General features: G+C 53.8%; 2 protein-coding genes across 3 annotated transcripts; one reads left to right on the top strand and one right to left on the bottom strand.

Moving 5' to 3' along the window:
• Positions 1 to 394: 394 nt before the first annotated feature.
• Positions 395 to 976, bottom strand: TEX19 (testis expressed 19). Its single transcript, XM_027081375.1, has one exon. The coding sequence runs from the start codon at positions 974 to 976 to the stop codon at positions 395 to 397; it is 582 nt and encodes a 193-aa protein (XP_026937176.1).
• A 17,573-nt stretch (positions 977 to 18,549) lies between these two features.
• SECTM1 (secreted and transmembrane 1) lies at positions 18,550 to 24,772 on the top strand. Of its 2 annotated transcripts, none has more exons than XM_027081115.1 (5): positions 18,550 to 22,118; positions 22,350 to 22,618; positions 23,192 to 23,224; positions 23,482 to 23,645; positions 24,041 to 24,772. In XM_027081115.1, exons 2-5 carry the CDS (start codon positions 22,366 to 22,368, stop codon positions 24,053 to 24,055), a joined length of 465 nt encoding a protein of 154 aa, XP_026936916.1. In that variant the 5' UTR covers positions 18,550 to 22,118; positions 22,350 to 22,365; the 3' UTR covers positions 24,056 to 24,772. The 2 variants fall into 2 exon arrangements, with proteins under 2 accessions (XP_026936916.1, XP_026936915.1); XM_027081114.1 differs by having other exon boundaries at positions 22,304 to 22,618.
• Positions 24,773 to 25,114: the final 342 nt, after the last annotated feature.

Genomic DNA, 25,114 nt, shown 5'->3' with positions numbered 1-25,114 from the left:
AGGCCCTCTGGGCCCACTGGTGCTGGGATCCCATCCTTGGGTGGAGGACTGTGGCCTAGAGGCCGAGTCCCCCTCCTCTGCCTCCCTCTTGGTCCAGGGTGAATAAGAGAGGATGGTGAGTCCCCTTTGAAGCAGGGCTGAGTCCGCAGGGACCAGCTCTTCACTCTGCCCTGGAGGAGAGGATTCCAGAATGCTGAGCCTCCACCGGTGCAGGTCCTGCTTCTGGGGTGCATCTTGGAGTCCCACCACTCTCACCTCATCAGGCTCCAGCAGCAGTTTCCAACACCCGGCTGGGGTCCTCAGGGCCCATCCTGGCTTCATCTTCCGGAGGTAGATGGCGTCATAGCAGCCCACCATAAAGATGACCTGCAGGTCCAGTAACGAGGCCTTGGCCTCAACAGGGCCCGTGGCCCGGGTGGTGCCCAGCTCCAACGCCATGGGCTCCCGCCGGGGGCAGGTCCACGCTGAAAAACGCCTGCCATGGAGAAAGGCTTGGCCAGTGTGAGCAGGTAGGGAGTCCCCCAAATCTCCAGGGAAGGCTTTGGGTCCAGTCAGCATCCTCAGCACCCAGGCCCAGAGGTGTGGCATCCTGAGGCTCCAGCTCGGTGGGCATAAAGTGCTCGTCCAGGTCCAGGTCCTCCTCGTCTGACTCCACGAGGCCTAACGCCAGGGTGCCCCAGCCCCAGTCCACAGACCCACCCTGTGCAGGGTGCCCTTGGGCCAGCCCCCAGCTTGGGCCCATCCCCGGGGATGACCCCTGCTCAGACCCTGCCTCAACGTGCTCCATCAGCTCAGGGCCCCAATCTTCATCTTCCCAGTCTTCCACCTCCAGCACCTGTCCAAGGTCCAGAAAGGCAGCCTTGAAGCAAGCGAAGCAGACCCTCAGCTGGCTGCCGTGTTGAAGCTCATACATCCAGGACGTGTACAGGTAGGACAGCCCCTCCGCCTCACACCGCAGGCTGACCGGGGGGCACATGGCCACGCCGCCTACAGGACTTGCTGGGATCTTAGGGGGTCTGGCCCACAGGTGGGGGGCACAGTGAAGTGCTGGGGGGTAGGGAGGAGGAGTGTGAGAACAGGGAGGATCAGGAGGACGACAAAGGTGTTTCCTGTGTGGGGATTTGGGGGCGGGGGAAGAACTGGGTCCTAATCCAACAGGGACCCGCAGAGGTTGGGAGGGACAAACTTCTGGAATTATCTTCAGCTGATGCAAGTGTTCTGTCCTTTGGGAACTGCAAAGGAAAGCAGTGAGGTTAGGGCCCCCCAGCAGGCAGGTGGGAGCAGGTCACGCAGGGACGAGCTGGGTGCAAGGACCTTTGGGGTCAGACCCGGCCCTTTCGCTCTGCCTCTGCTCAGTTTAGCTGATCTGGGGCCAGTGGGCCACACAGCCTCTCCCCCATCCGACTCCCTACTCTCCCACCTCAGGGATCCCCAAACCCAGTCCGCCTTGCCTGATGGAACTGAAGGAAACTGAGGCAACCTGTCACAACCTGAGAGAACCTGACTGAACCTGAGGGAAACTGTCAGAACCTGAGGGAACCTGTCAGAACCTGAACAAATCTGACCGAATCTGACAGAACCTGACTGAATCTGACAGAACCTGACTGAATCTGAGAGAAGCTGTTGGAACCTGACTGAACCTGGGAACCTGAAGAAACCTGTCAGAACATGACAGAACCTGAGAGAAACTGCCAGAAATGAGGGAACCTGTCAGAACCTGAGAGAATCTGTCAGAACCTAAGGAAAGCTGTCAGAACCTGACTGAACCTGAGGGAACCTGTGAGAATCTGACAGAACTTGAGTGTACCTGCAAGAACTTGACGGAACCTCACTGAACCTGTCAGAAACTGATGGAAACTGAGGGAACGTGTCAGAACCTTATGGAACCTGAGAGAGCTGTCAGAACCTGACAGAACCTGAGAGATCCTCACAGAACCTGAGAGAATCTGTGAGAACCAGTCAGAGCCTGACCAAATCTAACAGAATCTGACAGAACCTGACAGAACCTGAAGGAGCATGACAGAACCACCCCTACCTGAGCTAGCCCGTCTGGCTTGAGGCCACGCTGGACCACGTGAACTCTTCAGCCGCCAAGCCCCACACTCCAGCAGCCCACAGGCCCCAGACCCGCTCCTCAGTCTGAAGGGCTCTCTGCTGGCCTGTCGCCTCCCTCCTGTGGGCACCTGGGGGGAAAAGAGGGGACACCGCCCACCTGGGTATATAAAGGGCCATTTCCCATGGTGCTCTGGGCTCATTTGCATATCTCCCATGAGCCTCAGCCCACCAGGAAATGAAACTGCTGAGTCATTCCTCTCCTCCCCTCCCGCCTCAACCCCGCCCCACCCCGCCCTGCCCCGCCCCGGAGAGCCTGTGCAGCCCCCATGGAGGGCAGGGCAGTTTCTCCGACACTGTCCACAGGGTGATTGTGCCCGGGATATTTGCACCTCTGAGGGCTGAGAAGACTGTTTCCATCCGTCTTTCAATCTGCCGGTTTCTGAAATTCTGTGGGCAAGCGTCTCTCTTATGGTCACTGTTCTATCCCTGGGTGCCCTGGGTGACCTGCTTGGTCAAGGGTCCTAGCCTTCTGTGATTATAATAGATTCCTTCTTTGTACCTCTTGGTTAAAGTTTCTTTATGAATTTCAGAAACTGATCGATTGCCAATTATTTACCTTTTAAGCACATTTCTGTCTCTTTGGCTCGTCTCACTTTTATTTTGTTTTGTTTTGGTTTTGTTTTTTTTGCAGTACGCCGGCCTCTCACTGTTGTGGCCTCTCCCGTTGCGGAGCACAGGCTCTGGACGCGCAGGCTCAGCGGCCATGGCTCACGGGCCCAGCCGCTCCGCGGCATGTGGGATCTTCCCGGACCGGGGCACGAACCCGTGTCCCCTGCATCGGCAGGCGGACTCTCAACCACTGCGCCACCAGGGAAGCCCTCTTCTCACTTTTAAAATAAAGCCTCTTTAAATGAGCCTTTAAGCCTCTTTCACTTTTTTGAAAATACATTTTAACCACATTTTACACTTTTGTGTTTCACCTTTTCACTCTGTTTAAAGTCTGTAGGTATGGTTAAATGTATCAATCTCTTTTTTGAGAAAATATTTTTTTGGTCTTTGTAAAGAACATCTTCAGTTCTCCAAGACCACATGTTAGTTTCTTATATCTTCATATAATTCTTTCACATTTTTTTGTTTCTTTTGCTTCTTAATTTTTAATTTAAATGTAAGTTGCTTTTGTAAAAAAAAAAAAAAGAATGTAATACAAGAGAATAGGTACAGGTATCCCTCGCTTTTCAAAAGTTCTTTTTACGCCACTTCTTTTTTATGAAAGACCTACATTAATACCTGTTTTCGCTAGCCAAAAGAAATCCCAAGAGGATTTTTGCTTTTACAGAAAAGGTGATTGTTTCATTGCTTTATGCCATTTCGGCTTATGAAAGATTTCATAGGTAGGCTCTACTTGTATAGTGGGGATCACCTGTAGATGGCTTTTTAAATAATTTGCTAAATTAATCACATCATTCAGTCCTTCCTTGCAAATTTCCAACCAGTGCATCCAACTGCATCTGCCACATCTCCCCAAGGACATCTGACGAGTATTCCCAAGTGAACAAGTTTGCGTCTAGGCTCCTGGTCAGCATCTGGGTCTGCAGGAGAAGACCACCTGACTCTGGAATTAGATGACAGTAAAGTTCCTTGGATCAGGGGTTCCCCAGTTTTGCTGCATGTTAAAATTGTCTTAGGAGTTCGAAAAATCCCATGGCACAGCATGTGGCAGACACCCTGAGATGACCCCCAGGCAGTCATGCCCTCCTCATGATTGGAGGGGAAAATGTGAGTTGCTTCTAACCAACAAAAGTGACAAGGTGATGGATGTCGCCCTCTTGATTACATTATTTTATATATATGTACGTTATTGCATATATTATATATTACACATTATTTTCTATACACACATACACTATCAAATATTTATATCTTTATATACACGTACACACATACACATGTACATGTGCAGACGCACACTTCCTCTCCCATGGTCTTAAGGAAGGAAAGCTCTGTGCTGTGACTGGCTAGAGGCTGGAGCTCTGGGGCCCCTGGCCCTCGCCTGCCGGGCAGGGACTGTGAGGGACAGATGGCTGCCTCGGGTGGTTTGGAAGAGCTGTGGACTTGGAGGTGGAGGGACATTCTGTGACCTGCAGGGACACGAGGTGCCCCCTCTTTGGCCCCTCCCAGGGCTGGGACACTAACAAATAGCAGTGACCCTCCTGGTGACTTCTCACTTGTCTGCTGAGCCCGGCAAGCCATTGCCTCCCCAGCATTAGTCTGTCCTCTCTACGTGCCTTTATCACCACCTCTGGGCCGAGCACCCAGAGCAGAGGACTGACTTTGACTCAGGTCTCTGTATTTGTATTCAGAGAGGAAACTCAGAACATAAAATGTGATCATTTGGAGAGATATTCCCCCATTCCCTTCTCAATGCCCAGGGTTGTCAGACTTTGATTCCACCCAGGACATCTCTGGGGCAGAGCCTGTGCCCCCAACCCCTTACCTGACCCCAGCTGTCCCCTCCAGCAGATGAGCAGTGCTGAGGCTTGGGGGGCGATGCCCCCACAGCAAGGAGGCCAAGAGTGGGCATCTGAACCCTGGCCTGTCGAACCTTCTCCTGCCACCCGACACTGGGGCTCACCATCGAGGGGCCTGCCCTCAGCCGTGAGCTGTCATGGACTCCAGCATGCAAGGTGACAGTCTTGGCTCGTGGACCCTGAGCCTGGGTGGGAACGGGCTGCCCACCTTGGCTCTCCTGGCCGTGTGTGTGTGTGTGTGTGTGTGTGTGTGTGTGTGTGTGTGTGTGTGTGTGACCTAGGGGAGTGAAGGCACTTACACCCCTGGCGGGAGCAGCCCCCATCCTCCCACTCCCTCCCCCTCCCGGCATTAGGGATCCCCTCCGGAGCCACTACAGATGAGCACGGAGGATCCGAGGACAGGCTCGCTTCCTGCGGATCCAGTCCTTGATTTTTTTTTTTTCCAAAATTGTAAAAAGGTTAATCATGTGTTCATATATTAAACCCAGTGCTTTAATATTATAACTTCTTCAAAGAATAATCACTTCTTAGATGAAAATGATTAAACTTGCTCTTAATCCGTGTGAATTCAATAAAAATTTAAATATGTTTTGTTATAAAAATCTTATCATTCCTGATGACAGAGTCAGGGTTACTCAAGAGAAACAATATCCTCAATATTTCAATCAGTTTTTCTTCAGTGAATTCAGACATGATTAACTAAGATCTCTCTTTATGAGGACTAGTTTTTTAAATGTCATTTTTTAGATTATTTGTTTTTATTTTTACATCTGTAAAATTCTGGTCATTGGTTTTTCATTGATCCATCCACACATCTGTTCAACAGGCTCCAACTGCCCCTGCCCTGTGCTGAGCGCTTGTCCTCGCAGGACGCACCATTGTCCAAAGACAGGCCCAAACAAACGGCCGGCACAGTGCCAGGACGACATGAGCGAGGTGCTGGGAGCGGTTTCCCACACTGGGGGACGGCAAGACTTCTGGAGCGGTTCCCGAGCTGGGAGGGACAGCGACTTGTTCTCCGTGTCATGGAGACATGGGCACAGGCTTCCCAACATCCACGCACCCTTCAGAATGCTCGGGAGGGTCCATGGAAGGAACAATCTAGAACTTAGGACAGCCTGGGGAGCCTCAGACCCGTGGATTCTCCCCGCAGGTCTCTTCAGAAACCAAGGGCAGTGGCCAAGGATGAAGACAATAATGAACATCATGAGAGAGACGGAAGGGAATGATCCTGCACGACAGGAAGATTGCAGCCCCTTCCCGCGAGGGGTCAGCAAAGATGCTGATATTTACAGGAATAAGTTTAAAACTGCAAAACTGGAGGTCCATTTTGGAACGACGTGAGGAGTGGAAATTGGGAAACAATATCAGCGTCCACCGGTAGGGATGCACAGGATACGGCCACACCATGGAACACACACGGCCACACCATGGAACACATACAGCCACAGACAACAAGCTTCAAAGAAGATCTACTGTGAAGTGATCAGCATCTGTCCAGTGAAAAGAAAAGAGCAGGTTGTAAGTTGTATACATATTATTTTTTAAATGTGGGCCATTTTTAAGGTCTTTATTGAACTTGTGACAATATCGCTCCTGTTTTTATGTTTTGTTTTTTTGGCCGAGGGGCATGTGGGATCTTAGCTCCCCGACCAGGGATCGAACCCACACCCCCTGCATTGGAAGGCGAAGTCTTAACCACTGGACGGCCAGGGAAGTCCCTATGTGTGTACATAGTATTGCCTTGATTTTGTAGAAGAAAAAAATCTGCGGCCACGTGTGCAAATGTCAGGTGTGATACGTGCAGGTGGATTCCTGCCCGTGTGGACACGTAAGTGCCATGCGTCTGGGCACGTCTGTGCCCTGTGCACACATGTTGGGTATCACATGTCTGCAAGCGTATAAAGAATGGAAACACGAAATCAGCATGATTACCTCTGGGTGGTGGTATTGTGAGTTATTGAATTTTCTTCATAGATTTCCATATTCACCTAATTTTCTAGAATAAATATGTGCTATGACCACACCTCTGGAAGCCACTGAAAGCCCTTGGAAGTGCTTTGTGTGTGGTGGTGGGGTCTAGACCAGTCCCTCCTGGCTGGAGTCCTGAGCATGGCTCTCTCCACTGCTCACCTCCCCCAGCCGCCCTCCAGCACCTGCCTGTTAGGCTGCCATGGACTGTGGACCCTCACACCTCCAGACTCCAGCCAGGGACTGGCGCTCGGTGAATGGATAGGATGGCGGGGTGAGTGCTGTCCCGTGAGACCATGGCAGGGCTGGACCTCCTTGCCAGGGTCTTCTGCTGCCCAGAGCCCTTGGGGGGATGACTCCGGAGCCCCTGGAACCACCCTCAGGTTCTTTCATGTCAACCCTTGTGAGTGTCTGTAGCTCCCCCGTGCCACAGCCTCCACGTGCACTCAGACCTTGAGCGGCTGTACACACATCCATCAGCCGTGCCGTTGCCACAGTTACTTCCAGGCAGGGGAGGCTCCAGCAGCTGCAGCAGCCGTGAGAAGAGCCAGATTCAGGGTGAACATCCCCCAGCAAGTGATCATCACATGTTGCCCGTGTCCCCACATGCAGTGACCAGCCGCCCAGCCTAGCTCTGGTCACACTCTGCTGGGAGGCACCCATCCCTGCTCTGGATGCCACCCTCGACATGGCTGCCTTGACCTCAGGGAGCGCATTGGACATGGGACATCTCAATGTCCCCTACTCCAGAGCCCCCCAGAACGACCCAGGCAGAAGCACGTTCATCCTGTGAGTTTGTGGTGGCTGCCACGACTCAGTGGCTTAAAGCCACACAATTTCTTCTCTTAGAGTCTGTAGGTCTGATGTCTTCAGTGGGTCTAGGGCTGGTTCTTTCTAGAGGCTCCAGGGGAGAAGCCCTCCATCCCCTGTCCCAGCTTCTAGAGGAGCCATACTTCTTGGCTCACGGCCCCTTCTTCCGTCTCCAGGTCAGCAGCGCAGCGTTATCTGTGACCCCTTCTTCCGTCCTCATGCCTTCTCTCTCTGACTCTGCCCCCCTCCCCCTCCCCTTGTAAGGATGCTGGTGATGCCATTGGTCCCACTGGCGTCCACGCCATCCCCACCCCCACCGCATGTCAAGGTCCCTAACTTAACCACACCTGCAAAGCCTCTGCTGTGTGCGGTGACGTACTCACAGGTCCCAGGATTAGTGGACATTTGGGGGGATGTTGTTCAGCCATCCTGTGCTCTCAGTTGTTCCTGTCCAGCTCTGGAACTCTGGAAACATCTTTCCTCTCAGGACACATGGGAAGTGCCCTGGCTCTCAGAAGCTGACTTCTTGTACGGGGCCGAACGAGAAGCTCACATGAGTCAGAAGTGGAGGCTCAAGGCCACCCTCTGCTCCGAGTTCTGGGACAACTTGTCACAAGCATCTTCCCAAGGGGCTGAGAAAAGCCAGGCTCTCGGAGCACACACCTCCTTTCCCTCTTGTTCTGGCCTTTTTCATGCCCCATACCTGACAGAACAAGCTTAAACAATGATAAAAAAAAATCTCCCTTCAGTGTCAGATATGAAGAGGGTTCTGCTGCCCAGATGTTCCCAAAATGAAATCTCTGCACAAACCATCCATGTTTCTAAAGGGCATTCCTACAACCCTTGAGAAGAAAATGAATTCATCCAGTTACAGATGGTTGGTGCCACAGAGACTCGAAATGAACATTTGCTGTGAGAAGCAGCAGCAGAAGAGAGAAGGAAGAATTAAACGGATTTCCCGCGTCTGCCCGGGATGTTGAGTCTTCCATGAGCATTCCCCTCCCGCACGTGCCCTCTTCCTAGCTGGGATCGTAGCATCAACTCCCGCAGTGGCCCCACTGTGTCCACGGCGGCCCTTCCCTGGAAACCCTGCAGCCCAAGTTCCTGCTATAAGACATGGCCTGTTAGTATCATTTGGCGATATCATTTACCTCATTCTGGTAAAACACAGAACTTTCAGCCCCAAATCTGAGTCTGGCAGGTCAACTTGGTATGGAGGGCTGGGCGTGTCTCCCCCTACATGGAGGTCCAGCTGCAGGGACATAGTGCAGCTGGATTCTGGAGCCCACTGGGACTCCTGCTGCTGGGACTGACAGCCCACCCGCCCACCCATGGGACAGATGCCTGCCGAGGGCCTGTCCTGGGTTGCGGAATTCAGGGGGTAAAAAAAAACGTGCCATTTCTTGCTCTGCAGGCTCCATTTTAGTGAGGAGGAGCTAACAACAATGTCCTCAGCAGAGAAACACCTTAATTTCAGATGGTGGAAGTCCGGGGCGATGTCGTGGAGAGTGTGGCCACGCACAGGGCATGTCCCTGCAGTGTGACACGTGGCAAGCCCTGCGTATGGAGGCGCAATCTGCAATATGTTATCCCCCCAGGAAGCCCCCGAAGCTTGTGCTGCCTGGAGACTGGAAAAGGCAAAAGGCCTGTTGGGGGAGGTATCCTTTGAGGTCAGACCTCTAATTGGTGGCAGCTGGAGGCAGAAAGGACGATGGGGCTGTGACTGGATGTGAGACAAAGACCAGTCAGGACAGAAGGAGAACGGAAGCAGCTGAACTCTTTGATTCTATAAAATTCTAATGGTAAGAGGGAAACAGATGAAAATGACTCTCACACGCTTAGGTGCAAATGATATGAAAATGGAAATCCAAGATTCTTGCTATTTCTTCAGATTTATCATGGTATTCAAAATTTAATGTCCCTATAGAAGTGTGTGCCTCTAAGGGAAACGGGAGCGATTCCAACCCACCTCTCCCAATCATTGACAAATCAGCTCAAGATGATAAAATTCGGCAAGTATATAAAAGACCTGTGCTACCCCACCGATCACCTTGACGGGAGGGACCACAGAGGATACAAGGATGTCTCAAGGACCCCGAGGCATTTATAACAATTGACGTGCGTGAGTGTGTGTGTGCGTGTGTGTGTGTGTGTGTGTGTGTCAACTGAGGCACAAAATGGCAAGGTGTCAAAGTGAGGGAGCCCAGAGAATGAGGACTGAAGTTAAAACGAAGTTACAAATTGGCAACAAAAAGATAAACATCACAACATTTCTGGGATATGAAGAACGTGCTGCTGAATGTTGTTTTTTTTAGTCAGATAGGAAATCAGAACTGAACTCTACGAATTCCTAGAACTGAGGGAAAATGAAACTCCACCTCTAAGCGGAGGCTGAGATTCTAGTGTGAAACTTCTGAGAGAAGAGAAGGGAAGACAACGAGGGAGCCCAGTGCCCTCCAAAGACAGGTCCCAGGATTGTCTAAAAACGTGAAAGATGCATACCTTGGACAACAAGCATGTGTGTTTGTACAGACACAGAAAACTTCTAGAAAGTTATATGAGGAAGTGTACACAAGTGTTACCTCTGGGAAGTAAACAGGAGTCCCAGCGAGATACAGCACAGTTTGTTTTAGCTTATCTTCTTATGACATATGACTGGTTTGCTTTCAATACAAACAAACTAGTTTCATTTCAAAAGTGCAAATGCTTTATCAGGACACCCATGTTCATCAAAGCTCCGGTGGATCTCATTTCGTAGGGACGAGACTAAGCCCTCAGCTGATGCTCAAGGCCCCTCAGTGTGTAGGACCCTTCTCCCCCCCACTCGAACAGCCCCTGCCCAACACCCCCCATTGAGCTGAGAGACCAGGCAGGGCTGGATGGGAGGGGAAGGAAGGACTGACTTGGGAGGTGGCTTTAGGGATCAGACGCTCCTTCCAGCCCAGGTGGGCATGATGGGCAAGGGGATGGCATGTGGCACTTTGGTCCCCAGGCCAGGTTATTTGTGAGGCCTTTCTCTAGTGCCTCGTTGGCCCTCGGGATGGGGCTGGGGACCCCCATCTCGGTGCCCCTCTGTGGGGGGGCTGAATTTCACACTGACCTTGCTGCCACCTTCCCGTGAGGATGACTGGCTTTGAGGTTTATCTGCCCACTAGACAACGGTTACTCCTTTGGCACATCCAAGACTTTGTCCTGTTCTGCCTAGCTCAGATGTCAGGTTGTTGGTCAACCTTCAGGCCCAAGTCCAGCTGAAGAGGTGGTCCTTTTGCCCTCTGACATCCTTGAAGGCCGAGATGCTCCACCTGTGGGACAGCTGGAATGTTCTGTCCTGTCCAGTCTGGGCCCCTCCTCTGCCACCCACAAAATTCAAGGGTCCCCCAGAACTCAGCTCTGCATCCTCCTCTCTTTTCAGGAAAGTGGGGCATCACCTACTCCGGCACCTCTCACTGCCTGCCTGACAAGGACTTTCCCACCCATGGGTCCACAGCCTGTGGGACCTCTCCCCTGGTGGCCTAGAAACATGTCTTTGCCCCTTACTCAACCCTGCCAGCAGGTCACCTTGGGTTCTAGTGGAAGGGGGCAGTCCACGTGCCACCCAACTGGCACTGGGGACTTCCAGGCTTCCTCACCCCACCTCCCAACCACCAATATCTGTGGGCTCTCCCTTCTGCATACACCTCCGAGCCTTCCCCACCCCCATGGAACCACTGCAAGCACCTCCAGACTCGCTGCCTCCACCCCACCCCTGCCTTCCGGGGGGCTTTTGGAAGCTCAGGTCTGATGAGGGATGTCCCACTCTGGATAGAGACAAACCCCTTCTCCTGCCCCCATCCCCTGACACAGCCCTGCACACGCCTCCTTATTTCTCATAGCCACTGACTCATGACTCCACTGCCCCAGGTGTAAGTTCACAGGACACAGACTGCCTACAGTTGTATCTGTACACCTGCCCCTCTGTCACAAGGAAGATGAAGCTTGGTGAGTTTAAGCAGGTTGGTCAGTGGGGAGTGACAACGAGTGGATGAAGGGTCAGCAGCTGCCTCCTGGTCTGCAGTAAAGCTGGGCCTTGCTGACGAGTCCCCGAAAGCTGGCAAAGCTGGACATGGACCAAGGACTCTGGATTCAAGTCCACAACACCTACTTCCCTCCAGCAATTTGAAAAATGGAGCCTAGAGTGAACAAAGAATGACTCAAACACGTCCGCCCTTCCCCACCCATGTAACGCTCACATATTGCCCTTATTCCCCACTTTCAGAGTCTCAAAGAGAAACTTTTAGCTTAGTGATTTTCATAATAAGCACCAAAACCATCTGTACATGAGAAACGTACAAACCCCTGTAATGAACCCCTAGCTTCCAATGTTTCTCCAAGGTCAGCACCTATCGGCCTCCACCCTCTGGGAACGATTTCACACAGGTACGCCCCCTAGGTCACCTTCGTTTGCCCATGATGTGTCTCCACACCCACCCTGGGTATGACCCTCAGTGCGGAGGGAGCTGGGAGGAGGAGCTCCTTCTGCTTAAGGGCTAATAAAGGGCAGTCTAACCTTTTAACTCTTTACCACTGCGCTTATTTATTGTGGTTCCTTATCCCTGTCTGCACCCCCAGTCCTACTTCCAAGTGGACCCAACTTGCATTTCTGACAAGTTGGAATCAGGCTCTGAGGAGTCTCAATAGGCAGCACCCTGCCCCTCGGGTGCGAGCCTGTGTGTGTGGGTGGTGTACACAGGAGGGGACCGGCAGGTCCCCTGATCCACGAAGGGCAGTGAACCCACCCAGCTCCCCAAAGAAGCATCTGTTCTGAGGAAGCTTGAGGATGGAGAACTCCAGGGATTGGCTCTCCAGGAAAACAACCACCTGCTGTTATCTTTAGAATGATCATCTAATGCAGTGTAGGAAATCACTATCAAGAAAATCGTCAGCTTTTCCCGTGAACTCAGGGCAGTACCTGAAACTCGAGTGACTTCCCATTACTTGGGTTTCCTTCCTGAATATAGGACCTAGGTGCCCAACCTCAAGCGGATCCTGGATCCTCCTTCCCGCCACCTCCCAGCCTGGCTCCGCCCCGGGATCGCTCAGTTTTATCCGGCCCACGGCGCACAGACGAGCTGCAGTTGCGAGCGTGGAGGAGCCGGGCGCACCAGGACCCTGGACTCAGGTGACGGGCTCGCGGGCCGGGAGGGGAGGCCCAGAGGGGCGGGGGCGGGGCTCCGGTGTCGGACAGCTTGGTGCACTCAGGCACGCGCTGGGATGAAGACGGCGGGGCGCGGAGCTCCCTACCTTCACTCACGCCTGCCGCCTCTTGCCACAGAGATGCTCCCAGAGCGCCGGGCCGGGGTCCGCGAGCCAGCGACCGGGGGCGCAGGTTGCACGCCGAGGGAGGGGACAGGGACTTCGCGTCGAGGTGGGGAACTGCGTCTCTGCAGGGCGTCCCCAGGCTCGGCTCTTGGAGGGGCAGAGAGGTGGCATCTCGGGCTCCCAGGCGTCCACCCATCCGGACAGAGACCCTCCTGCCCCCGACCACGTCTGTGGCGAAACACATTCACGTCCGGGCCCAGCACGGCGGCTCTCCCACTCGCGCACACACGCTCACTTTCGTGCACACATTCACACTTGTGTGCACTCCCAGGGGCGCACACGCACACTCGTGGACTCTCACACTCACAGGCACTCAGCTCATTCACTCACAAACACTCGTAAAACAGAATGAAACCCCCCAGAGACTTCCCCTAAGGTGGCGTGGGATGCTCGACTGCCCCTTTCCACGCTTCCCTTTCCTTTCTGGTTTAACTGCAGCAGCAATCACTAAATGCAATTCACCACCCACGACTGATTAATGAGCTGCAGTTTGAAAACCACTTTCCATGCCGGTGGTGCCAGAGCCCCTGGGAGGCCTTCATCCCCAGGAACATAGTGATAGTGATAGTGAAGGTGGTGGGGAGGCGCCGAGGTCCCAGGAGGGTACGACCAGCAGGTGCTGGGGGAGGAGGGTTCTCAGAGGAAGTGCCTTGTGGTTTTATTTAATTATTATTTTATAAAGTCTTATGGGATATACAAATGTATGTATTTGTTTATTTAAAATATTTATTTGTTTATTATTTGTTTTGGGCTCACACCGTGTCTTTAGTTGCGGCATGCATGTGGGATCTAGGATCCTTAGTTGTGGCATGCATGTGGGATCTAGTTCCCCAACCAGAGATAGAACCCAGGCCCCCTGCAGTGGGAGCACAGAGTCTTACCCACTGGAGCACCAGGGAAGTCCCCAGGAAATACCTTGTGAACGAGAGTGAGAAGGAGCCAGGCAGAAAGGCAGAAGGGAAGGCATGTGCAGAGGCTGAGGTGGGAAGGGTTTTCAGGCTTGGCCCCTAGGCCTGGTGGACTTTCATGCCCAGTGGGGATTCCCTCCAGGCCACTGCAGCAGGGGCAGGACATGGGCAGTGGCGCCCTGGACTGGGGCATTTCCTCCGTCTGAGCCAGGATTGGGGCTCTGCGCCTTTTCAGCTATCTTCTGGAGGTGGTTGGTCACCTCCCTCCACAGTGTTGGTGCAAAGCCGGCCGGGGCAGCATTGCGCTCACCTTCCCATGTAAACATCCACGTACATACAAGTGGGTGTTACCGGAGCCTCTGCGGTAGGCGGGAAGGCTGTTCCAGCTGCTCTCAGGTGCTGTGGGAATGGAGATCCCCGCTGACCGAGGACCCCTGTGCACCTGGCCAGCCGACACCCTTGATTCCACAAACCTGCTGCCTCAGTTTCCCCAAGATCCTGTGGCAGGACAAGGTGCTGGCAATGACATGTACTTCCCAAGGTGTTTCACTGACTCCCAAATGTGAACAGCTCCCAAGTGACTGCACAAATCCCAGCTGTGTTGCCCCATCTTGATATGTGCAGATGCCAGCACCTGTGTCCATGATTTGAGAGAAATCTGAATTGTTGCCTCGCTTTTCCCAATCCCAGAAGTCTTGGGGCCCCTCCAGTCCTTGCCCCATGCATGCAGTCTTCCTGTGCCACACCTGAGCCTCTGCCTTCTCACCCCTCACTTTCCCTGTTGTGCCCTGGCCTCCCTCTCTCCCATTTGTCTGTCCTTTGCAGCACTGGAGAAAAGAGGGGAGACTCAAGCAGAGGAGTGGAGCTGCCAAACTTAAAAACCCATCTGAATTTCAGATAATGAATCGCTTTGAAATACAAGTATGTCGCGAATGTTGCATAGAATATACCTAGGTTTAAAAATAAGACAGCAGTGGAGCCCCAGACAGATCAAGGCAGCAGAATGTTCCTGAGGACATGGGGATCTCCCTCCATGCCCAGTCCAGCTCCTCCATCTCCAGTATAGCTCTTTGCAGACAGCCCTTCTGTGCTCTATAAGGTGGAAGTTTGTGTCTCCATTATATAGATCTTGTTCAGTTGAGTTAAGACTTGTCCACAGTTTTGGGGGTCTGCCCCGAGGTGGAGGTCTGCCCAGCTCTTAGGCTGTATCCTCTGATGGTGAGGAGCCAGGCCCAAGGTGGCTGTGCTTTGGGGGCAGAGATGGGTGCGACCCAGGTGTTTTCTTATCTGGATTCTGGAACCATCCAGGGGCTTTCCCGGTGAGGAGAACCTCAGGGAGCACATGAGGTTTGACTGAGAGGTTTCCTGTGTGTGAGGGCAGAGCCCCCCCATGGCCTGAGGAAGGCTCAGAGGAGACTGGAGGCTTTGGGCAGTGGGAAAATGAGCCTGGAGTCCCAGCCAGGGCCTGTCTGGGAGCCCACACCTTCAGCAGCCTCTGGCTTCCCTCAGACAACATGACAGAGCATGGCCAGGAGTCACCTTTACACAGGTCATACCCCCTCAGGAGGACACCAGGTGGTGGTAGGAAGTCTGTGACACTTCCTGGTCTAATAGTCTGGTCATTTCATTGTGTGTGACAACATACCTATAAATAGCACATCTAATGACTACAGATGGGTGTTTCTTAAGGTGAGGCTAAAATAGATACTGTTTAAAAAATGAGTCAGTGTAAAAAAAATGGTACTGATGAACCTAGTGGCAGAGCAGGAACAAAGACACAGACATAGAGAATGGACTTGAGGACACGGGGGGTGGGGAAAGGGGAAGCTGGGGTGAAGTGAGAGTGGCATCGACATATATACACTACCAAATGTAAAATAGTTAGCTAGTGGGAAGCAGCCGCATAGCACAGGGAGATCAGCTCGGTGCTTTGTGACCACCTAGAGGGGTGGGATAGGGAAGGTGGGAAGGAGGCTCAAGGGGGAGGGGATATGGGGATGTATGTATGCTTATGGCTGATTCACTTTGTTGTACAACAGAAACTAGCACAGCATTGTGAAGCAATTATACACCAATGAAGACGTATAAAAAATAAATAATTGTTAGGATACTGGGATATGTAGTGTGGTGAAAACCACAGAGGTTGGGGCGGGAGGCTGGTGGGATCCAGAGACTCGTGGGCTGGCCTCACTAGGGTGTTTCCCTGGCAGGCAGGTGAAGTAGGACATACCAATACTGAGGGCAAAGGGTGGCCTGGCGGACCTGACTCAGGCTCGGGGAACCCCTGCACACCTCTCTCAGAGGGCCACGTCCTCATTGCTGGAGATCCCCGGTTGTCTTCCCAGCCAGCCTCTGGACCTCAGCCTGCTGCTTCCTTTTACTTGGTAACATACATGCTCCCTCCCAAAGTCCAGCCAGGCAGGTCAGCCTCTGCTACGTAAACATACTTTTGCTGAGGTCACCCCCTCTCCATGTCACCTGATCCAGGTGCGAACAAAGGCTGACCTTTACCCTCCCAGCTCAGCTGAGGTCCCTGCCCAGGGCCCACCATGGGGGACTAACTGCACCCTTCATGGGAACAGCCCTGCAGGGGAGGCTGAGCAGGTCTGCAGGGATTGAGCACCTACTGTATGCAGAGCAAGTGGGAGGCCCTGAGGGGCCCTCCCCCCAGCACTGTGTGTGTGTGTGTGTGTGTGTGTGTGTGTGTGTGTGCCCTGTGTGCTTGCTTGCCGTAGAGGGGTGGGCCTCGCAGGGAGTGGGAGTAGGATCAAGGAAGCCTCTGACGAGGAGGCGGTTTCTCCCGGCTGTTGAGGCCCTGCACGGTCCAGGATTGTGAACTAATCCACCCATTCATTTATTCTCAATCAACATCCCAGAAAGTGTACTTGGAACTTGAAACACGACTCTTAAATTTATAGGAAAGATAAACGCCGGACAACAGTCAGGAAAACATGTGATGAGGAAAGGTTTTGAGGGGGAGGGTTTCCTTCTGGATACTACAGACCCCTGGGTATCTCCCTCCCAGAAAGAACACGCCTGCTAAGTCTCGAGGTTGCACAGAAGGAACGTGGTAGAAATAAATTCCCGTTCAGAGGACTCCGGGTGTCAAGTCTGTGCACTGGGCATTCGGTGGATACGCCAGGCCACCAGCAGGGGGCTCCACCACTCATGCCGCTGAAGGGCCAGGCTCCCAGAGCATGGGCTTAGGTGGCGTTCATGTTTTGGTCCCCTGGGGGTGAATCCTTCACGTGGCCGTGAGGACACCTGCCTGCTCCAGCCTTGGGGGTCAGCGGGCAAGCCTCCCTGGGAGCGTGTCCTCCCGCATCTCCTGCCTGGGGAGACTTGGCCTGCCTCCCTGTCTATGGGGCACCCAGACCCACGTCGGATGGCCGGGGAAGTGTGGGGACCAAAGACTGTTCTGAGGTCGGTGGAGGCAGCAGAGTGGCAGGGGTCGGGGGGAGACCTTGAGGAGACTGGAAATGCTGGGGGTCCTGCCCAAGGCTTCCTCTAGGGAGGGCCAGTGGCCAGAGATGACCACACAAGATGAGTTTCCTGTCTGCTCAGCCAGGCTCGGGGTAGGACACACCTGTGCAGGGGTCTCCCTCCAGGTAGCCCTGAGGGCTCTGGCCAGGGGGCCAGGAGTCACTGTGTACCACCAGCAAGGATGCCTTTGGGCCCCATGTGTTGCTCGGCACCATTTTGTGTATTCCAATTTAAGAAAACTTGTTTTGCAAAAATACTCAAGAAAAGGACTGAGCAGATCTTATCTGAGGTGCCAGGAAAAGCCCCAGCACAGAAAGTTGCAAAACCTCTTTCTAGAACCTTCTATCACATAAGGCTCTCAGCAACATGTAATGGTGATGAGCTATTTATACCCATCCTGGCAATTGCTGACTGGCAGTAAAATCAGAAAGGTAGCCACTGGATTGTGTCCAACTGTGAAATCTCAGCCTCTTTTGTGTTATGCTGAGCAGGTTTGGGCAGGATCGGGACAAAGGCCCCTCTCCATTTGGTTCTAAAAAAAAAAAAAAAATTGATTAAAATTATGTTAATGTTCTCATGGAACACAAAAGTCCGAGGAAAGATAAACAGCAGTAGAGAGAGCCTGCCATCCCAGGGGTGAAAACACACGATGGACAACAGCGGCTTGGACCGCATGGCTTGGTAGACTCTGAGTGGCCCCGCTTGGTGGGGGTCCCTCGGCCAGAGGGGACAGGGTGCTTCACTCTTCAGTGCCTTGGGCACCACTTGCCCTCCTGGAAGGAAGCAAAATTAGACCTTGTTACATGCCACTTGCAAAAAGACCTTGAGGTGGATTTAAGATTTGAACATAAAAATAGACAAAATTTGGTCATGATGGATTCTCAACGGTCTGGGACGCCATTTTATTTTTATTTTCTTTTAAATTTATTTATTTTATTTTTGGCTGCGTTGGGTCTTCATTGCTGCGCACGCGGGCTTTCACTAGTTGCGGCGAGCGGGGGCTACTCTTCATTGCGGTGCGCGGGCTTCTCATCATGGTGGCTTCTCTCGTTGTGGAGCACAGGCTCTAGAGCACGGGCTCAGTAGTTGTGGCGCACGGGCTTAGTTGCTCCGCAGCATGTGGGATCTTCCTGGACCGGGGCTCAAACCTGTCCCCTGCATTGGCAGTTGGATTCTTTTTTTTTTTTTTTTGTGGTACGCAGGCCTCTCACCGCTGCGGCCCCTTCCGCTGTGGAGCACAGGCTCCGGACGCGCAGGCTCAGCGGTCACAGCCCACGGGCCCAGCCGCTCCGCGTCATGTGGGATCCTCCCGGACCGGGGCACGAACCCGCGTCCCCTACATCGGCAGGTGGACTCCCAACCACTGCGCCACCAGGGAAGCCCGGTAGGTGGATTCTTAACCACTGTGCCACCAGGGAAGTCCTGGGAGGCCTTTTTAAAAAGATACTTTAAACAAACAAAAACCACTTTAAAACAAAATCTTGAAACTTTCAAGGAAAAGACAGACAGGACGACATAAACATGTGGAGTCTTTATTCCAGAAACAATCAGGGGAGAAATGATGACGGGGAGGCACTTGCCGTGGATGGTGGTTTGTTTCTATAAGGGCTGAAAGTCTTATAAACCTGTAAGGAGAAGACAGACAATCCCAGGAAAATGGGCAAAGGGTTTGCAAAGGCAGTGGCAATGCAGAAACCCAAAGGGCCAAAAACAGGATGAGCCGGTCTGCCCCCTGTAGTCCCGGACCTCATCTTTAATTATAGCTGCAAAGGCCCTATTTCCAAGTGAGGCCACCTTCACAGGTTCTGGATGGACATGTGTTTTGGGAGTCACCATTCACCCCACTACATACAGTATGAAGGGAGAAAGGAGAGAGGACGGGCAGTGGGCATCTCTGATGAAGCTCGTCTAATATGATTCCACATATGTAGAATTACTCGCGTGTGTTTGCACACGTGTGCACAAGAATACGTGTCTCTCAGCTGACATCTTTCAGTGCTGCTTTCTTCCCCAGCTACATATATGAGAAAAGAAGGCTGTCCTTCTGATGGTGAATTAGGAACAGAAACAAGTTTAGAAAGTCAAACAAAGGAAGCTGGGATACAGCAGCACGGGTCACACGAGTTCAGACTCCGGCCCGCTGACCACTCTGGAACCCGACCCCGACCCCACGAAGCTCAGAACCGCTGGGAGGGACCACACCTGGTGGGACCTGGCGACTCAGCTTCCAGGGTGGCCTACACCTCCGCTGCCTCAGGACCTGCCACTGCCTCCTGGCAACCGGGTCCACCAGCTAAGCCTGGAAGGATGGCAAAAGGAGGCTCCCCACCCGAAACTGGCCAGCAGCCTATCATACTATTAAAGACAGCTAAAAGAAAGCTTCTCTATTTTTTAGGAATGCAAAGGCGAAAAACAATGCATAAAAAAGCAAGAGAGTGATGTGGAGGGTTGGGAGGGGGAGGCAGCGGCTGGGCCGGCGGGGCCGCCTGGCGGGTGCAGGTTAGGGGCAAGGTCAGCCAGAGCCTGATGTGGGAGGTGGGCTCATGGGTGCTGATTATTGTGAGTGAATGAATGAATGAACTGGACCAGTGGTGGGAAGACACACACCAGGAATCACAGTAACGCAGCTCTGGGCCACGTGTGCTCTTCGATTAAACGGGCATCCAGGCATAGATGGAAAACTGGCATCCAGGGTAGAGCAACTGCCTCTGATTTATGAAGTTTAGGAGCAGTGCTGCTAGCACTGTCATCAGATGCCTGGGCACATGCAGCACAGCGATTAATCAAACCTCAGGGAGATTCAGGGTCCCTGTTCTTAGGAGAATAGGCACATACCACGTAGAGTCCATTCTGGGTTTGCCATGGGGTCTCATCCAGGATGCACCCAGGGTCAGCACCATCTACGAGAGACCAGAGCACCAAGACACCTAAGGGCAGGGGGATGCGTTGTCACCGGTACACCTTACCCTGTACACACTCCACCCCGGGACTCCAGAATCCCATGTGGATTGAGTGAGAAAGAAAGCACCACCCATCCATCAGCCTGGCCATCTGTCTGTTTGCTCTGCCTGGTCCATCCCCCTGGAGGGTGAGCCGGCTGGGACCAGCCCTGGGCCCACGGGCGCAACCATGCTAGAGTCCACCCCCGCCCTCCCCAAGAGTGTGGCCGCCAACCCAGAGCCCCTGCAGACCCAGCCATTCAGGAGGAGGACAGGAGAGCATGGGTTGGTTTGCATTTTACGTTCTTGAAACCCTTCCTGACTCAAATTAGATATTTATTTCAAAAGCTGGATATTGCCACTTTCCTTCCAGGGTAGAGTGGGCCTCCTTCTCCTGCTGCTCCGAGGCCCCCAGATCAGCAGGGCTGGCACCCTGTCCCACTCCCACCAGGAACTCCCAGGGCCACCAGTACACTGGCCAGGACCTGCTGGTCCAACAGGAGTCCCAGGGGCGAGGCAGGTAGAGGAGGCAAGACTACAGGCAGTCAGCTGTCAGCTCTGCTCTGAGGCAGGAACCCAGTGAGGGTTGGGGCGGAATGGGGAGATGGGACAACAGGGAGGACCACAGGCCCCACCTGGTCAAAGTCCCATGGATTTGACGAGTTTCCACACATGCAGTGCTTGGAATGGGGGTGCGATGTGGCCACAGTGTGTGTTGGGGGGACTGAGATTGTCCCTCCCAATGTCATTCTCCTTGCTCGGCCCAGAGCCTCCTGAGGTCAGGACCGAGCCTGTTCACCGACGGCCCCAAGCTCCTGGAAGCGGTTGCGTTCACAGTTCCCTTTGCTCCTGGCCCTTCTGCCCAATTCCCCCAAAAGTGGAAAAAAATCAGAAAGGCTGAATTCAAAATGGAAGGGTCCCAACTCTATGACATTCTGGGAAAGGGAAAACTATGGACACAGTAAAAAGATCAGTGGTTGCCAAGAGTTGGGGGGAAGGAGGGACGGATAGATGGAGCACAGAGGATGTTTAGGGCAGTGAAACTACTCTGTATGGTACCTAAAGGTGGATGCATGTAATTATACATTTGTTCAAACCCATTAAATGTCCAACACCGAGAGTGAACCCTGATGTAAAGCGTAGACTTCAGTCAGTGAGAACAAACCACTATAGGCTCATCAGGTGTAACGAATGCCCCACTGACTGGAGATGCCAGTAATGGAGGATGTGGGAATTGTCTGCACTTCCTGCCCAATTTTTGTGTAAGCCTAAAACTGCTCAAAGACAAAACCAAAAAGTCTATTATTATTATTATTTTAATCAAAGGGTCAATAGTTTAAATAGCTTAAACCAATCAGGATAAATGTCACTTTTACTGGAGGCTGAAGCCTGAGATGGACACTTGTTTCAGAGGCAGTGAAAGTTCAGTTTTCCAGATCAGAACTCACGAGTTCCACAGGAAGACTCCTTTGTTAATAAATCTGGCAAGCGGGCCAATGTCCCCAAATGCCCAGCTGTGGAATGCAAGAGCGGGAGAGGGGCTGGGGGCTTCCAAGGTGGTCTTAGGTTGGTGTCAGGTTCAAGCGGCTACACGAGATTCTATGTGTCACGACCCGTCCCTACAGGACACACGGCTCAGGCAGTTTTGTATGTTTTATATAAAATTGAAGGGTAACACCTGCGATGTAAATGGGGTTGTCTCCCAGGGACTTGTTTCCTGTCTCATCCATGTTTCTCATCTGTCTGACAGTGGCCCCACTGCACACATCATAAAGGTACAGAGAAGGGTCGAGGCACAGTGGTCAGGGAGGAGCTTGGGGACCCCCACCCGCCCTGGCCAGGCTGTGGCCGCTCCCACCGGCTTCTGAAGGAAGCCAGGGGGCCTCTGACTCATCGGCTTTCCTTCCTCCAGGGAGTGTCCAAAAAACCACTAAGGAAGACGAGGGACCCCTGAGGCCTGCTCCCCGTCCTGCCGGCCACGTTGACCTCGGCATCTCCCCTTTCCACTCCCAGGATGCTCTGGGCCCTCCTGCTCTTGGCCACCTCTGGGACTGCTCAGAGTAGAGGTAAACTTCGTGGTCCCACTCTGCTAGGGGGGCCCCCCCGGGGGTGAGACAGGGGTGGAAGGAGAGACCTAGGTCAGGCCAGGAGGGCCCAGGCCCCAGGTAGTGTCAGTGACCCCAGGGAGGGCAATCAGTGGAAGTCCTGAGGCCCAGCCGTGACCCACGTGTTGGACTGTATCCCCACACAGACTGGGACAGCCCCAGCTGCACCAAGGACGTGGTGTCTGTGTCCAGGGGCAAGCCAGCCGTGATGGCCTGCAGCATCACCAACCTCTTCTCCCACATCAACGTCTCCCTGCGAACCTACCACGGGGAGAGCTGGCAGCTCATCTTCAGTGTGAAGGCCCCAGGAAACTTCCGTCAGGATGGATGGCAGCTCTGGGTTCAAGGGGGCGAGGCGCACCTGGTGATTGAAAAAGCCCAGGACACCCAGGCAGGGCAGTACAAGTGGAGTCTTGTCGGGCTCCAGAGGAACCTCAAAACCACCACCCTGAACGTCTCAGGTGAGGGGAAGAGCACCTTGACCCCCAGGTCCTTGCCTGTTTGGGAGGGGCAGCAACCAGGGAGGAGCAATTCCTGCCCACCTGAGGTGCCCAGAGCCACAGGGATGGGGCATAAAGAGGGCTTCCATCTGCTCCACCCACCCCACATCTGTGACCCCTCCGAGCTTCTCCCCAGGGCAGCCCGTGCACGCATGCCCTGGGCACCATCCCCTGTCTGCGCAGGGAGCTGGTCCCTTCCCTCCCTAAAAACCTCCTACCCCCGACTTCCTTTGCTGCAAAACTCCCCAAGTCACCACCCCTCACTCTCATCCCCCCATACCTGGTTGTAATGCAGTCATGGTCACCCCGAGCTCTGGGGACAGGGAGCAGGGGTTCAGCTTTGCCCCCAACCAGGTACAGTGGGAGGGGCTAAGAACGGCACCCCCAGCCTAGCCGGGCCCTGGGAGGGGAAGCCAGTGAGGCCCTCGTGGACTCCTGTATCCAGAGCTCATCTGATACCTGGGGTGGAGGGACTGCTTAAGGGCTGGCCCTGGGCAGGTCCCCACCAACCTACCTGGGATTTCTCTTTGGCAGAGCCCCAAGACACACTCTTCACACCTTCCTGGGGTAGGTGTTTCTATCTTCATCCTGGGGTACGGGAGGGGAGCCTCAAGGAAGCCCCCTGGGGTCTCCCCCATCAGATACCCCCACCCTCTGTGCCTGGCACCCTGCCCATCCCATGCACCCCATCTCCCTGCCACTCTCCCACCTATGGGCTTCCTGGCTGGAGGTGACGTCCCCCTCGAGGGTTCCCCCAAGGCAGGCACCCCCAGCCTAGCCTGCACCAGTGAACGAAAGGTGGAGGTCCCGCCCACTCCCCACAGGCCCGGAGATGCTGCTCCCCAGTCTCAGGCCTGACCCCGAAGACAGGAGCCAGGCCCAGGTGGTCCTCCTCATCCTCGCCCCGGTCGCCCCCTGCGTCCTGCTGGTCTGCGTGCTGGCCTGGTGCAGAAAGTCTGGCTCCCCGAAGTTCTCCAAGCTCTGGCAGGTATGGGCCTCTGTGCCTGGTCTGTGGGCCGGGCAGGGGGTCTTGGACGGGGTCTTCTGAGACTCAGCATGGACACTCGGCCCCATAGCCTTGCACCCACTGGGGCTAGTGGGAGAGTGGGGAGCGTGCAGGGTCCCAGAGAGCTGGTACCCCTCCCCCAGAGGACCCCAGCCCACTGTAGCAGTTCCAGGCCCAGAACACAGATGCCCCACTCCCAGCCAGACCACCAGGTCCCCACTGTCCCCAGGACACCCTGGAGGATGGCATGGGGGGAGCTGGACTTCCTGCTCCTTCCAGGAGACCTACGATGTGTGGGCAGTTGGTGTGTCCTCAGGTATGCCGGTAAGCACAGGTGTCTGCCGATGGCTCTCATCCCTCCCTCCCTCTCTCCGCAGATAAGGAGGCTCTGAGCCACAGTGGGGAGTTCTGTGCACCACGCACTGCACTACACAAAGAGCAAGTGAGGCGAGGGGCAGGCCAAGGACCAGGAAGCCTGGCAGCATCCTGGCCTCTCGCTGACACGCAAGCCAGGGGGGGCTCTTCAGCAGCTCCTGTGGCCCAAAGTGCAAAAGTCTCAAGTTCCAAAGCACTTGACCCAGCAGGACCCTCCCCCTCCTCTGTTCCATCCAGGCCTCTTGGCCTGGGCTCCTCCCTGGGGCAGGAGGGCCATGCTGCTGTCACCTCGGAGACACCCCAGTCTGGGGTCCTGTGTTGATCGTGGACACCCTCCTGTCTTTGGACTATGAACAAGGACAAGTTTTGGGGACCCTCCTGCCAGCAGTTGTGGCGCCAGGATGCGGGGATCAGGGGCCTGAGATGGCGCGTGGGCCCCTCCTCCACCACCAGGGGGTAGAGCAGCCCCTCTGGAAGGGAAGCAGGACAGGTGGCTGCTGGGGACCTGTGTCCAACCCCCTGCTCTCCCCTAGCCCTGGGGCTCCCCTCCCCCACATCTGCCCCACCTGCTGGCTCTTCTAGGTCCCAAACCCATTTATGCCAGATGTCTTCATGATCAAAACTGTGTAACTGAGTGTGTTCTTTTTTTGGCGGCGGGGGGTAGGTCTTTTTTCTTCCTTTCCTCTTTCGTTCTCTCCTCATGATTTGATGACTGTCTTTAGTGTTGTGTTGGAACTCCTTTTTCTTTTTTGTGTGTCTATCTATTATAGATTTTTGGCTTGTGGTTACCATGAGGTTTTGATATAGCAGTCTATACATATGCATGATTGTTTTAAGTTGCTGATCTCTTAATTTCAAATGCATTTCAAACATCCTGCATTTGTTCTCTCCTCTCGTGATGACTGGTCTTGATATCACGTTTGTGTGTGGGTGGTTTGCTACCTTTACTGTGTGTTTGCCTTCACTGGTGACCTTTCCCGTTTCATAATTTTCTTATTTCTAGTTGTGGCTTTTTCTTTTCTGCCTAGAGAAGTTCCTTTAGTATTTGTTGTAGAGCTGGTTTGGTGGTGCGTTTA

This window comes from Aethalodelphis obliquidens, unplaced genomic scaffold (genome assembly GCF_003676395.1).
Source record: "Aethalodelphis obliquidens isolate GAN/ISIS:26980383/991018 unplaced genomic scaffold, ASM367639v1 scaffold44, whole genome shotgun sequence".
In the NCBI taxonomy this organism is placed as follows: domain Eukaryota; kingdom Metazoa; phylum Chordata; class Mammalia; order Artiodactyla; family Delphinidae; genus Aethalodelphis; species Aethalodelphis obliquidens.
The sequence above is the reverse complement of the archived record's forward strand: the minus strand, read 5'-3'. Positions and strand labels throughout refer to the sequence as shown.